The sequence below is a fragment of the Calypte anna genome, chromosome 8 (assembly GCF_003957555.1).
Source record: "Calypte anna isolate BGI_N300 chromosome 8, bCalAnn1_v1.p, whole genome shotgun sequence".
Taxonomy (NCBI): Eukaryota; Metazoa; Chordata; class Aves; order Apodiformes; family Trochilidae; genus Calypte; species Calypte anna.
The window spans coordinates 30,490,403-30,505,547 of record NC_044254.1 but is presented as its reverse complement, the minus strand read 5'-3'; the positions used below and the strand labels follow the sequence as shown (position 1 = coordinate 30,505,547).

Sequence of the window (15,145 nt, the reverse complement as noted above, 5' to 3'; positions counted from 1 at the left end):
CAGAGCTCTCTGCTCAGGTGCAACCCATGAGCCCTGATGGCTGCTGCAGCTCTGCACCCAAGGCCTGGGCTCCATCTTCTGTGGAGCCCTCAGGTCAGGACCGGGTGGCAGCCCTGGGGCAGGAGGGACCCTTGGCCATCCCCAGGGGCTGAGGAGGGGTGTGGGGTCTGGCCTGGAGCTGGGGAGGGGTCTGCAGCCTGGCCTGGAACCCGGGGGGTTCTGCCTGGTGCCCCTGGGGCCTGCAGCTCCCCCAGGTCCCTCCAGCTGGTGGTGAGGCTGAGGTGTTTTGTGCTTCCAGTGATTTCTGTCCCTGCTCTCGTTGCAGCCAAGCCCTTTGAGAGCGGGCAGTACCTGGACATCTACGGGGTCACCAGGGACCAGGCCGGGGAGTACGAGTGCAGTGCGGAAAATGACGTCTCGGTCCCGGACGTGAAAAAAGTCAAAGTGACAGTAAACTGTAAGTCCTGAGGTGTTTTTAATCTCTAAATATGGCGTTCGTGGCTGAGAGGGCAGAGCCCTGGAGGTGTCAGTGTGGTGTGTGGGGCTGAGGTGCCCGAGGAAGGGGGAGAGAGATGGAGGCTGAGGCCGCCCTGTGCTCAGCTTTGGGCACAGCCATTGCTGGGCTGCAGGGCTGGGGCTCAGCCCTGGGAGTGCTGCTGTGGAGTCCTGATCTGAGCAGGCTGTGAGGAGTTGGGGTGCTGTGAGGAGGTGAGGAGCTCTCTCGAGTCCTGGGTTTGGGGGTTAGGTGGTGGTGGAGCTCCATGGAGAGCTGAGGGGCACCAAGGAGTTCCCTGGTGTGGGACCAGAGGGGCTCTCTGTGCTCTGCAGCCATCTCGGGGACCATCGAGGTGGCCCTTTACCTGGGCCTGGCTGCTCTGCCCCTCAGGGCTTTGCCACTGGGAAGGTGCTTCTGACTCAGGGATCAGTTTGGTTTGTAAATGTTCCTGCTTTGGGAATTGCCTTAGCACCTTTTCTGACCAGGGGTTTCTGAGGTCTCCAGCCCATGTCACTGGACAGGCTGCTGGGCTGTCTGGTCTAGATGGAGCTTTGGCCAAGAGTGGTTGGCCCAGGTGACCCTTGAGGTGCTTTCTGACCTGGGGTTGTATGATTCTGTGACTCAGAGAACACTTGAATAAAGTGTCCAAGTGGATCTTTCTCTACCAAGGCCAATCTGGAAGTGTGCTTGGCTGTAGTGTGGATGGAGGTGGAATTGTGCCAGATCCCAGCAAGCTTTCAAGCCTGCACTGGGAACATGTGGAGTATTTTAATTTTTTTTTTTAATGCCTCTTAAAAGTAGAGGAAAACGGAGGGGGGAATAAAAATCAAGTGGTGTAAAACTAGCATCTTGGCTACAGCATGAAATGGTTTGCACACGTGGATGATTAGTGGTAGTCAGCTAATTGCTAATGCACTTCTCTTGGCTTGGTACATTGTCCCCTGGCCAGATGAGCACAGTGCAGCAGCACTCAGAACATCTGCTCCCTGCTGCTGATGCTCATCCCTTCTGACCATGCAGAAAAGTGGCTCTTGGCATTGGTGATGGAGCTGGCTGATGCTGCTGGGGTGGGCTTTCTGTCCCAGCACCTCAGTTTGGGCAGCCCTGTTCAAAAAGGGGTGTTGCGTGTGCCCAAACCAGCAGAGTTCTGCCCGTTTGCTGCCTGTTGAGCTGGCCTGGCAGGCTGGCTTTCCATCAGTCAAAGCTAAACGTTTCATTTAGGAGAGCTGTGGCTTGTCTGCTTGTCACTCGTTAGGAGGAATGTCTGTCAAATCTATTTTAAAGTTTTAAATCTGGAAAGATCTTAACGAGAAATACAGAATAACAGCAGATGCCATCAGGGCCTTTTCTTACCCTGGGCTGGGCAGAGTTTCTGTTGTCAAATGTTCTTCAGTCCTGTTTCTTCTTTTAAGAAAATATCTGTTTGCCTAAGGAGCTAGTGAGGAGCAGGGCTTTCTCCTTCCAGCCCTCCTCCCCCCCCAAAAAACCCCCCAAAACCCATTTGTTTATTTCTCTGGTTTCTGAGGTGATTTAGCTCCTGTGGTGAGGCCCTGCCCCTGGGCACCAGCTCCACAGCCTCCACCTCTCCTGCCCCCCTGGTGCTCCTCAGTCCTTCTGCTGAGGGATGTCCTGCATGGCTTGGTCCATCTGCTCACAGCTCAGTGAAGCCATGGCCAGGAGTCCTAGCCCTGCTCCTTCAGCCCCACAAAGTGCTCACCAGGGATGTGATGTCTGTGGCTTTGTGCCTCTGGGTCCCCAGGGGGTGTGCAGAGCTGTGTGCTGCTGTGGGTGAGCATCTCCTCACCCCCAAGGCTGGGGAATCCCTGCTCCACCTGGGTGTTCCTCCATCCCACCCCATCCCATGCACAGGGAGTGATGAGGATCCAATCCCAAACTGCCACTTCCTGCCCATTTTCAGTGCTGTTTCCCTGTTATTAACAGGAACATTCTTTACTGCAGACCTGATAACTGCAGAATAAATCAAGGTTTTTATTGTGCCCAGTTAATAGAATGTATCAATGAGCCCTGAGCAGTTAGGGGGCTATCAGCACAATTCTGAATATGGATATTCATCTCGTGTAGGGGCTGCTCAGTCACCCAAGCATGTACAGGAAAATTACCAGGTTTAAATTACTTTCTGAATTTCAAGTTTCTTGGCTGGGCACCTTCCAACCATACATAAACAAGCAGCTTCTGTATAGCACATAAATTACAACTCTAATGACTTTACAGGGCTTGGGGTTTTTTTTGTTTTTTTTTTTTTTCTTTATACTGCTTCTTATTGCATAATCTGCATTTTCTACTTAATACACATCTGTTCCCCATAATTTGCCTTTTAAAAACAGTGGCCTGAGAATCTGTGGTGCATTTGTCTGCCTGAGTCTGTGAGGAGGTGGGGGAAGAAATAAATTGTGGTTTCTGCAGCAGGAATGCTGTACCAGAGCAAGTTAAAATAGATAACTTCTAATCCAATTTCATTTCACAAGGAAATCTTATGAGGATTTTCCATTACACTTTATAAAGCAAATACTGGTTTATAGATGATTATATTGAACCCCACTTTGAGTGAACCAGTCTGGATTAGCAGGGCTTTAATATGTCATCTGCAAGCTGGTCTGGAGCTGTGCCTGTGGGACTGCAGCCTCTCCAGCTCTCCTCTGCCTTCATCCTGCCCTGCTGAGCCGCACTGGGAGCTGCTCCTGGATGGGAGAACCTCCAGGGGTGTGGAGATGAGGACTGTGATGTGTGTGCACAGCAAACTGGCATTCATTTGTTTAAATGCAAACCTGTCAGCTGAATAAATGGGAAGTGTGGACTTGTAAAGCAGAGCTGTGCTGCAGAATTCCTTTCTTCACTTGATGTGCACCAAGGGTCTGGTTTTCTCTACCTCCAGCAACTCTGGATCTTGCAGACTTGTCTGAATTCAGATCTGGCAACTTTGGGTAGGAACAAAGCTATTCATTGCAATTAAAAGACACTAATTTAATTTCACCAGTTATGAGCCCATCCTGCTGCAAGCTGAAGGCCAAATTCCTTGGCACTTCCTGGGGAGGTGGCAGTGGCTGTTCCTGAGCTGAGGAAGGGCAGCAGGAGCTCTGGTGGGGTTGGGCTGGGGACTTTGGCTGCCCTGGCCTCTTCCTGGCAGGACAGGAGAGGGGATGGGGCTCATCCCTGAGCCAGGACCCCAAGTAGCTGTTGTGGCAGAGGGTGCTTTGAAGGCGGTGCTGCTGCCTTGTGCCTGCAGCAGTTCTGTTGCTCTTTGGTGCTGTCTTCCATTCCTCAGGGTTGCCTCAGGGATCTCACCTTTGATAATGGCATTAATGGAACCCCCCAGCAGCAGGCTCGGGAGTGATGTCCAGCTGAGCAGAGAGGACAGCAGAGCCATGAGAAATGGGCACAACCTTCCAGGCAATGTCTGCCCATGTGAGGAGCTGCTGGGAGGGCTGGAGCAGCTCTGGAGCCATGGGGAGAGAGTTGGGGGTGTTCAGCCCGAAGAAAAGGCTGCAATGGGGAGACCTTAGAGCACCTTCCAGTGCCTGAAGGGGCTCCAGGAAAGCTGGGGAGGGACTTGGGATGAAGGGATGGGATGAGGGAAATGGCTTTAAAGTGAGACAGAGGAGATGGGAGGGAGAAATTCTGTGCTGTGAGTGTGCTGAGCCCCTGGGTGCCCAGGTTGCCCCCAGAAGCTGTGGCTGCCCCATCCCTGGCAGTGTTGAAGGTTGGATGGGGCTTGGAGCACCTGGGCTGGGGGAGGTGTCCCTGACCATGGCAGGGGGGGCACTGGAGGAGCTTTAAGGACCCTTCCAACCCAAAGCAATCTCTGAGGGCAGCTCTGAGCCAAGCTGAATGCCTGCTCAGTGCAGCTGTGGCATCCACTGCCATTCCCTGCAGGAAGTGATGACCCAGCACAGGCTGTTCTTTACAAACCCATTGGCAATTGTTCATCTTCTTGTTATCTTCCAGATGCTTTCACATCTTTGATTGCTTGAACAGCTTTTTTATGAGGATTGGCAATAATGGCCTGGGCTGTCATTCCCTGGCTCCTGTTGCTTTCTCCTTTTCCAAGAAGGGCTGGGGGAAGCTGCCCACACCTCAGGACTAACATCCTGGCTCTGCATTTCCTTCACCCAGCTCTTTTTTGACAGTTACATAAACTGATGGTATATTTTTGGATGCCTATCAGTTTGGTGCACTTAAGTATTGCTGCGTTGTTATTGCCCTGTTTTAACAGGAAAAAGAATTGTTTAATTGTGTTTCAAATAGAAGTCACTAAGCTGTGGTTATTGGATCTGTGGCATTTTGTGTTTGGCGGGACCAAAGGGCTGGGCTTCCCAGGAGCAGCCAGGTGGTTCCCAGGTGTCTGCTGAAGGGATGGTGTGTGCCCCCTTCTTACTGCCCTGATGAGTTGAGATGGTTTATGCTGTGGGTTTTGGTTTGTTGGTTTTTGGTGTTTTTTTTTAACAGGAGGAATGTGTGAGTTTCTTTTATGAATTTTAAGTGCTGTGCTCCTAGTTTTTCCATGGACAGGTTAGGGTTTTGGCAGCACAGCTTAGCTCATTAGCATTTCTTAGAAGCCTGCCTGACTGTTGCTATGGTGCTTTGCATAATATTATGCATAATATTCTGATTTCACTTTGAATTCAGACGTACTGTACGAGCCCCTCTAACCCAGTTATCTCTGTAAGCTCCCACCTCCTGGGAGCACTGTTACAGGACAGGGTGTGTGCTGGGGCTCCTGATGCCTGGACAGGTTCCTGGGACTTGCTGTTCCCAGGAAGGGTCCTGCTGTGAGCTGTTGCTGACCTATGAGAAACACTTCCTTGGCAAGGGTTTTTTTTTATGTGGATTCAGCATGGAAAATTTTCCTCCATCAGGGTGAATGGTTATGAAATAAAAAGGCAAAGCCCAAATATTCTCAGAAGGTCTCAGTCCTCCTTGGCTTGGGTATAGAGTAACTCAGAGCAATTCTCAGTTTCAGTTTCCACAGTTTCTGGTGTAAGATAGGGGAGGCTTCTGTTAAGCATAAATAAATATATCTGAGTCTTTTAATTCTTAATAGTTAAAGATACACAGATTCATGCCTGTATCCCTGACTGAATTTGGAGGCTGTGGTCAGCATTTGCTTTAGGAGAGCAGGAATAATTTTGTTGGAGTTTACAGAAATGTATTTTGATCCATAATGTGGTTTTGTTTTGTTTTTCCCTAAACCAACACAAACACTGCACTGACCAGTTCAGCTTTCCTGTACCCAGTTATGTACCCAGCACCTTCAGCCAGCCTGGGCTGTACCACATGAGCTGAAGTCCTGTGTTCATATCTGACCATGGAACACAGAGACCTTCTCGTGGTGGTGCAGTGGCTGCTTATCCTCCAGCTGGAGGAGACTCACACTTGAAGCTGCTCTGATCAGTATGTGTTTCCTGTCCCAGTTCCCCCTGACTGGTTGGAGTGGTCCATGTCTGTGTGGAGCCTGGGAAGGCAGAACTTTGCAATCCCCTGTTGAAGGACCAGAATTACATCTGAGAAGCTAAAAGCACTCCGGAGTGTGGTTTTGGTGCCTTCTCTGGAACACGTTTTCCTCCATTCTCAGGCTACCTCTAAAAAATGGGATTTTGGCTTCTAAATGGCACTGGGGATTCCTGGGAATCTGACTGCTGCTTCATACTCGAGTCTCTTAGTGGATCAGTGGGGCTCGTGCCTTTGTTTTCTGCTATTGTTACATGTTAATCTAGCTCAAAATAAGAAATTCTCTGTGTTGGGCAGAGGTTCCAGATCAGTATTTATCACTTTTGTGTCTCAGCTGCTACTTGAAGGAAATAGATGTGGGAAGGCCTCCAGAGGTGTGCTGGAGAGGACATCTCTCCTGCAGTGATCACCTGGGGGTGGAGACATTGTCTGTAATTAGCTTCTGTATTGGTGGGGCAAGTACAGGAGAACACAAAGCCACCCTCTTTTGCTAAAGGAGATTCATCTCTGCTGATGATGGAGGTTTAAGTCAATAACAGCAGAGTTTGGGTTTGGGGGCAGCCATCCAGACCAGGAGCTGCCAGCACAGTATCTCTGGTGTAACCAGTGCAAAATAAAGAGAGTATTGTTGATTCAGTGAGAATGTATTTCTCCTCTCTGGTGGGGAAAGAAGCTTCTTATGAAAGTAAGGCCATTTTATGTCCCTCAGGTATCTTTATTACCATTTCAGGAGTCAGATTAAAACAATATAGTTGAGGTTTCTGGCTCGAGTGTAATTTGGCTCCTAAATGAACATTGATTTCTTTCTGCTGTGTAATAGTTTACTGTTAGGTTCTGCAAACTGCTGCACAGTTCCTGCAGGTTTCTGGAAAGCATGTGGCTCGTGTTGAGGTGTGACAAAAGTGATTATAATGCTCCTTCATGTAGATGGCATTCTGCTGCCACAGCACATAATCAAGGGCTTTGGCAACATGAAACAATTTTTTGTATCAGAAGAACTTAGAGTATTAGTACTGCAGGTATCCCTCCAGCAGATTAGGAGGACATTTTTCAGCTTCTTAAAGAAAATCTCTGCCTAACTCTGCCAATTGATTTCTTTATTATTCTTAGTAGTAGCAGCATTATCTTCTTTTCCTCCAAGTGCTTTTTGGGGTACTTTGGGGGTATGGAGGGCTGCAGGCTGTGTTTGCCAGGGGTGTAAGGAGAGCAGGCTGGGCAGTGAGCTGCCCCTTCTCTCCACAAAGGCCTCAGCCTCACCAGTGGCACGTGGGGATGCAGGACAAGGACACAGCTTGGCCCCTCCAAGTGGAAGAGGAGATGCTGCACCAGGGTAACACCAGCCTTGCTGCCACAGGGACCCAGCTTCTGGCTGCAAAGGCAAATGATGGGCTTAAGACACAAAAAAACCCCCTCAGGTTCTCCCTTCACTACCTGAAGGGTGTCCCCAGCACCAGTCTGTGAACCACATTGAGGAGGTGCAGAGCTATTAATCCATGTGCCTTTTCCAGTGCTGTTTTCTTAGGAAGCAGCGTGCCTGGCCCTGCTATTAAAAGGTTGTTTCTATTATTCAAATGTGGAATTTATTGCTCCAGAAGCCTGTGAGTGCTGATTATTTGTCTTTGCTGCAGTGGTTAATTCTGAGGACTGCCATGATTACCCATTTGAAAGCAATCTCTGTTCCTTGTCTCCAGGAAGATGAGTCCTTGAAATAAAAATAACTGTACCAATTTGCAATGTATTTACACTCAGCCAGTAGTTACAGGTCTACATATTGTTTAATTATGGTGTAGCAGTAAATGGTGTTCATTGTGTTTATGCACTTCTGGGAGACTGGGCTGTAACAAATCCTGGAGCATCCACAAAGTGCTCCTTAATACAAACAGGAATTCTCATGGAGGTGGTGTTGATGGTTGTTGTAAAGGAACCAGGTAAAGGCTCTGGCCCTTGGTGAGAGTGGGGACTAGGTCATGAATTAGTGGGGTGAAAACAAAAAATAAGAATTAATGAAGAAGCATTCCTTCTGGGCAGGCAGTCCTGCCTGGAGCCTCCTCCCTGCTCCTCAGCCTCCAGGTGATCCCACTTTAAACACCAGCTGAACACAGCACAGGGCAATTGAAGTCTTAATAGAAGCTGACTCATCTCTAAAGAGCTTCTGCATTTCAAGAAGCAATTTGAAGTATACAGCAGGCTGTGCTCAGCTCCAAACTGGAGCCAAAATTAATGGAGAGCTCTTCAGCTTCCAGGAGCGTTCACTTGCCCAGATTGCTCTTCAAGCAAAACAATTACTTAAAATATTTCTCATAATAGTCAACATGTTGTAAAGCAATATTTCTCCTGGTAATTGTCCTCTTCCTTGTGGTGCTGGCCTAAGACTTATCCTTCCCTCTCCCTTGCACACATGGTGCCTCTGAGGTGACAATCTAAAGGGGTTCTGAGTGCCGCTGGTGACACTAACGGGGGCCATGAACTGGCAAGTCTGAACTCTGTGTCAGCCTTGCAAAACTCTCGATTCCCCCATTTATTTGTTTAGTTTTTTCAACTTTTCTTTTCCCAGCAGCAGTTGTTGCTGCTTTGAAATGGTTGTGCCAAGAGAGCCCCTTAGTGTGAGTGGTGGGTGCCCGGGCAGGGCTGTGGCACCGCGCCGTGACGGCCCCGCTGGCTCCTGCCCGGGCTGTGCTCAGCACCTCAGTCAGACATCCAGTCCTGGCTAAGGCTGTAATGATATTGCTACAACTTGTTTGTCCCCTGGTGGGATTGCTAAATTAGGTTTTAATAACTTCTGCAATTTGGCTGGTATTAGCAAGTGTGTGGTGTAGGAACGAGAGCTGAGCTCGGGGAGCTTCCAGAAGCCCTATTTCTGCTTTGCTACTTGAAAACAAAGCTGTGCTGTTGACACAAAAGAAAGAAGAATTGCCAGCATCGTTCTTCAGGCATTATAATTCATAAAGCTGTTTCTCTTCATGTTTTCTGCCTCTTCTCAAATGAAAACAAACTATTTTGAGGCTGCTGTGACCTTTTCTGGAGCTGTGGAGCAGGCAGCAGCTCTTGCCATGGGATCTCCGTTGCCTCGCGGGCACGGCTGTGCTAGGTGCCACAGACCAAAGGCAAGTGATGTTAAGGGCCATGTGGCTTTGGTTGCCTTGCTGCCTGTTGCACACTCTGCACAGAGATCACAACAGTCATTTCTAGACTGAAAAATTCAGTTGACAACTCAGAAAACTTCCCTTCCAAATGCACCATCTCCGGCATATTTAGAACTAAAGTCTGTTCAATAGCAAATGTCCCAAAGTTCAGGTGCTCCCTGCTTTGGCACCTGGAATTGTTAATGACAACAGAGACTCTCCAGGAGAAAAGCTAATCAGGAATTATCCTTCAATGCAGCAGTTCAGTGTTTCAGTGGGGAAGCCCCAGACTCCCTCTGCAAAGTCAGGCTGCATCCAGGCGCTGGTTTGCCAGGATCTGTTGCCTCTTCTTGAGGAGCACGTGGCATTCTTTGGAAATCAGACTATTAAATGATGGTCAGGAACAAACTGCAAAGCCCTGGGCATGTCTGGTGTTTGTAAATGACTCTTATTTTTCTAGCTTTGGTTTTCCCCAGCCCAGCACCGGGTGTGCCCTGTTTTAAGTAATGATGTTGGAATAGGAGGTGACATCCACTGTACCCGGTTCATTGGCTTTTATCTGCTGAAATAGCACCAGACAGGAAGAAATTGCTTTCTGTGGACAATCTTACAAATAAATACAGGTGGGGGAAGAGGGAGAGACCCTGGAGACTCATTTGCTTCCATCTCTTCCCTCCTCTACCACAGGTTTTGGTGGCACAGGTATTTAGTGTGCTGTGGCAGGCAGAGCCAAGGCTCCCAGTCCCACGGAGCTGCCAGTCCAAACCAGTGACACAGGTGGGCTTGTCAGAAATCAAAATGTGACTCAGAGTGAGCAGGTTCTGTTTTGACGTGGTATGGATGTATCTACTCCCACAGATCCCTCTTTTTAGACTCCAGCAGGGGGTCTGGGAAGCCCCTGACAGGGTTGCCCTGACTTTTATTTCCATCATTTTATTTCTAAACTTTGTTTTCAATTAAACCAACTTTCCCTGAGAGTGTTTGAAAGCAACCAGCTATTTCTGTGGCTTTGCTGCCTTCAGCTAGAACCACCCCCATGGGCCTGCCTCTGCCTGTACTTGTCACCCATCAGGGGAGATGGTCCTGTTCCCATCACCTTACATCTGCTCTGATTGCTGGGGAGGGACGGGACACCAAGAAGCCCTTTATGTAAACTTCACTTCTTTTTAATATAGAGCAATAGCTTCTAGCCCTTCTGTGGCTCTTTCTCATTCTTCCTGAGCTACATATGTATATCAGCTATAACACACTGTCAGTGAACAGTGGTTTTCAATCAAAAAGACTGTCAGTAAAGCTGATTCACTAACAAGAAAGCTGTCAAGCTGTGACAGCTGCTGTCTTTGCAACCCCAAACAATCTGTTCAGTGCTAACTCTGACTTATGCTTCCATTTATTATACAGTAGTAATGAGTTCTGTCCTTAGAATTATCATTTTGGTGAGTACACCTAGCTGCTTTGTTATGTATCTAGAATATAGCAAATCAGATCCAAAGTGTATGAGCTTAAGTTTTCTGCAAAAAAGTTCTACTTCTGTCTTTTGAATTGTTTTTTTGAAATCCACATCCAGTTTCAGTACTTACCTTGTTCTTGGAGCTGAGCAGGAGCCTGGAGATTTCATTACTCTTGAAGCTGCAAAGAGCATAAATTCTTTTTTTTTCCTCATTCTGTTATAAAATGACATCTAACCTTAGACACAACACCAGTAGCTACAGGAGTGAGTCAAGGGATGTGCTGCTATAGGAACTGTTCTGATGCTTAATAATCTCAGGATCTTTGAGATCACAAAATTTCTACCCAGAGAAGGAATGGAGGAGTTGGGCTGATGATGCAGATGGTGGTATTCAATTTGTCAACCTTTTCTTTTAAAATAAAATAAAATAAAAAATTAAAAAAAAAAAAAAAAAAAAAAAAGGAAGAGCACCTTGACAGTCTCCTTTAGCAATCTCTTCCAGCAATAGCTCCCCAGACCTAAAGCTCCCTTGCTGCAATTTTGGTTGATTATTGCCTGCCTCACCCCTAGAGGAGATGGGGAAGAGATGATTCCTTTTTCCTGCTGGCTTGTCTGTCTAGTGATGTGCTGCATCCCCAGTAAATCAGCTCTTCCAGCTCCTCTAATCCCCATCCCTTCTGCTTTTCTGAACTACTGAAGTGTCAGCTGGGACCACACGATTGCCCCCAGAGCAGGGGTTTGGTGCCTGCTGAGCCTCTCCTCCCAGCCCTCTGCCTTCCCTGCTCAGCAGAAGGGAAGGGTGGTCACCTGCCAGCCCCAGGAGCAGGCAAAGCTCCAGCAGGTAGGGAACAGCCTCCTGTAAGCTAGTGGCTGCCTCAGATCAGCAGATGAGGACAATAAACTTCATCAAAGATCTACAGAAGGCAAAGGATGATGGAACCATCCTTTCTGAGCCCTTGGATGCAGCCCTGTTGCTGGGAGGGGATTGTCAGTCACCTGGCATGTCTCCTGTCCCCAACACGTGTTGGAACTGGGACAAAACGTGTTTGTGTCTGGGAGATAACCTGAGGAGGGCAGCAGCTCCCACGGATCCATCAGCAACACAGGGGATGTCTCACTGCTGCCCACTGGTCTCTGGGGGAGGCAGAGGATGTCCTGTGGTGGTGCTCCTGAGCTTTGGACATCTGGCACTTGCAGGTGCACATTGGTGAGAACAAATACCCCTGGTGAGGGTACACAATTATAATAGAAAAGGGTCCTCAAAAGGCTCCTTGCTAGGGCTGTGGGTTCTGGCTTTGCTCTGGCTCTGTGTTCAGGTTTTGGAACTATCCTGCTGAGTTTTCAGTGGGGTGGGGGTCCAGAGACTGACCCCCACCAGTGTCCCCATGGTCTGGGGAGCAGCAGGGTCCCTTTTTCCTGTGATGCTGCTGGTGTAGGTATGGCATGGATCCTCCCAGCCCTGCCTGCCTCCTCTGCTCTGCTGCTTTGTCCTCCTGGATGTGCCCAGGTCCCCCTGGCCGTGTTTCTGACCTACTCCCAGAAGCCTTACATTTCTGTCTCAAACTTTCTTCCTTTGGAAAACTACCAGCTTGCTTTAATTCACTTTCTCCTCAGCTTTGCTGCCAAAAGATCTACTCAGTAATTCCTGGAATTTGTTGAAGTCCATTGCTTTTATCTTCCTTAGAGGGAGAGAAATAGCCCAGCAAACGCTGGCGTGTTTGTTCGCACCCAGGCTGCCGGCCAACTCTTCCTTCTGGGTTGGCATCAGACATAGGAAAGCTTCCCCTTTCCTCCTCCCCCTTCCTCAGTGCCCCTTGGGGATGCTGATACTCATTTTTTCCCCTTTCAGCTCCACACACACACGTCTGAATAAACTGCAGGGTGCAGGAGCTGCAGTGGAGCGTGAGGGTCTGGTAAGGCTGCAGAAGCTTTTCCAGCAGGAGCTGCTGAGGGTGGGAGGTTTGCTGGCCCCTAGTTGTGGTGGGATGCCCACTCACATGGCAGCCCCTCATCCTCCTTCCCCCCATGTCCTGCCATGCTGGTGCCCCTGTCCCACAGGGAAGCATCCCTTCCCAGGCCAGCTTGGGTCCTCCAGCACTGCCCAGAGGTGTTCCCATGCTCCTGCACATGGACACTGACATCTCCAGCAGGAACCTGGCTTGGAGTCAAGTTCTCCTCATCTGTCCTGCTCCCTGCCCCATTGCTAGCCCAGGAGACCTGCCCTGCCCTTCAGCACAAAGCTCCTAGGGGCACCCAGAGCCCAGCAATAGGCTCTGCCCCTCCTGCAGGCTGTCTCCTGGGACACAGGCAGTTTTCAGCCCTCCTCTGATAGACCCCTTCAGTGGTTCTGCTGGGTCCTGCCCATACCACCCTTTATGCCAGGAGACATCAAAGTCCAGCCTGGTGACTCTGGTAATGACAGCTTCTGGGCCATCCTTTGCTGATGAGCAAGCATGGATGACAACTTTTCCTTTAGATTACAGCAGGGAAAGAGCTGGAGCACAAAGGAGGGATTATGTGACAAGAGCTCTCTGTGTTACACTGGGGCTCTTTCAAGTTGTGTGTGTGGGGTTTAACTTTTATTGTTTTGTTCTGCAAACTGTGAGATTCTCTCTCCTTGCATCTCTCAGAGCCCACTGAAGTCCTCATAAAAACTTCAGTTGAATCTGAATCAAGCTGCACTGCCCCATGAATGATTAAAACCAACTCCACCCTATCAAACGATGCCAAACACTGAACATTTCTCTCCCTCTTTATGTTCCGTGCATCTGCTCCTTCTAAATTACCAACAAGTCTTGTATGTAAATGCAGGGAGTGCTCCATCTGTCTTCATCCAGGTTTCAGTCACTCCTGCAGAAAGGGTGAGCATGATGCCAAAGGCAGCTATGGGGCTGCTCCTCACCTGGGGTCCTCCCCCAGCCCTGTTGGGTGTTTTCAGGTCCCTGCCCAGGTTGTTCTTCATACCCTTAATTCCTGGGTGGGGGCAGGGTTTGTTCCATCAAACAGGACAAGGCCCTCTGCAAAAAGTTAGGGTGAGAAGGAGCATCCCCCCCAAGCTGCTTCCATCCAGGTCTGAAGAGGCTGCAGAGGGTGTGATGTGGCTCTGTCTGTGTCACACAGGAGGAGCCCAGGGAGCCCAACGTGGGGTGGGTGCTGGAGGTGGCCCATGGCTGCTCTCACCTGCACCACGAGCTGCTCCAGAGGAGGGTTTGTGTTCCTGGGCTGGAGCAGCTCCTTTATCAGGAATAAAAATACCCCTGCAGAGCTTCCTTCTTGGGAATGAGGTCAGAATTATGTTGGAAAAGGGGTGGATGACTCAGATGAAGCAGTAAGGTAGCACCTGATGGACAACGAGCCAACTGCTGGTGCCCTGCCAGCCCTTCCTTACCCTGCTCCCTCCAGGGCTCTTGTTTGCTCCACTGATTTTATGAAGCTTATTCCTCTTCTTCCCTGTCACTCAAACACTTGTAAAACACATTGTGAGGAATTTCTGTCTGCTAGACTATTATTTTTAAGTATTATTTTGTGTTGCTGCTGTATTTTATGCTTTTTTTTTCTTCCTCCCACGTAACCATTACTTGTAGATTTTCAGCTTTCCTCTCAGGTTTTATATTCCAAAACAGCAACTGCCCAGCAGGCAGGGGCTGTGCTGGGCTGGTACATCCCAACCCATCAGGTGCAGCTGGGGGAGAGGCAGGATTTGTTTGGGAAATTCAGTGAATTACACACAGGGAAGGCTGTGAATCCGCTCAGGTTTTGATGGGCAGTGTGAGGTGTTCACACCACTGCTTAATTCATCACTGGTTAAAGGTTTCTGGTTTATAAAGACAAATCCTGACTGGGGAAGGGAAAGCAGAAGGGAGATGCTGGGTTACATCCAGAAAAGCAGGAGCTGAGCTGCATTCTGACTGAGACCTCGGGTGTCTGCATGTAAAATTTATGTGTGTGTCCCCCTCAAGATCCCACTGAATTCAGGCTGTTTTGGTTTGTTTTGTTTTCAATAAATCATCAAGAAGAGAGGGGAAAACCCAAGCTCATTAGTTGTTCAGCCCAGTGGTTGTTGAAGGCTCATCTCCAGTGTTGCCACGCACTGGAGAAGTTTCTGATGTGAAGAGGTGGTTATTAAACCACCTCTTTAATTTGGGAATAGGTGGGGTTGCTGCTCTGAGCAAGTTAGAAAAATGAAACAAACTGGGCTGTTGGAAGAGCATCTTAATTGTGTAAAGTACAAGTAGCACCGTTTGACTTCTAAAGCTGAGTTGCTGTATGGGTAAAACCCTTTGTGTGGGGGTGGATTAATATCTAAAAATACATTTTAATATTGCTGGTGTCTGTTTTTCTGAGGCAGAAAACAGATCTCAGAAAACCTGTTCTCTTACCTGAAAGTCTTTATCTTTACACACTGGAGAGCAATTTTGCTAACAAAGAGCTACGTGAGGATGCCAAATTAAAGTCTGATGAAAACTGGGGAAATAAAAGACTTTTTTGACATTTACAATTAATGCCGCAAAAATGTTAGCTTAATCAGACAATATGGGTAATCACAGAGGTGAAATTGGAAGTTGCCAGCCCTGAATGCTAGTGTAAAAGTTAATAAATTCAGCTCCACAA

General features: G+C 48.7%; 1 protein-coding gene across 1 annotated transcript in view; it reads left to right on the top strand.

Moving 5' to 3' along the window:
- NEGR1 (neuronal growth regulator 1) overlaps positions 1-15,145 on the top strand; it is a 169,595-nt gene that overhangs the window by 110,021 nt on the left and 44,429 nt on the right. Inside the window, exon 4 of the mRNA XM_030455185.1 lies at positions 326-457. Within this exon, the coding sequence (XP_030311045.1) occupies positions 326-457 (132 nt within the window). The remainder of the gene's footprint in view (positions 1-325; positions 458-15,145) is intronic.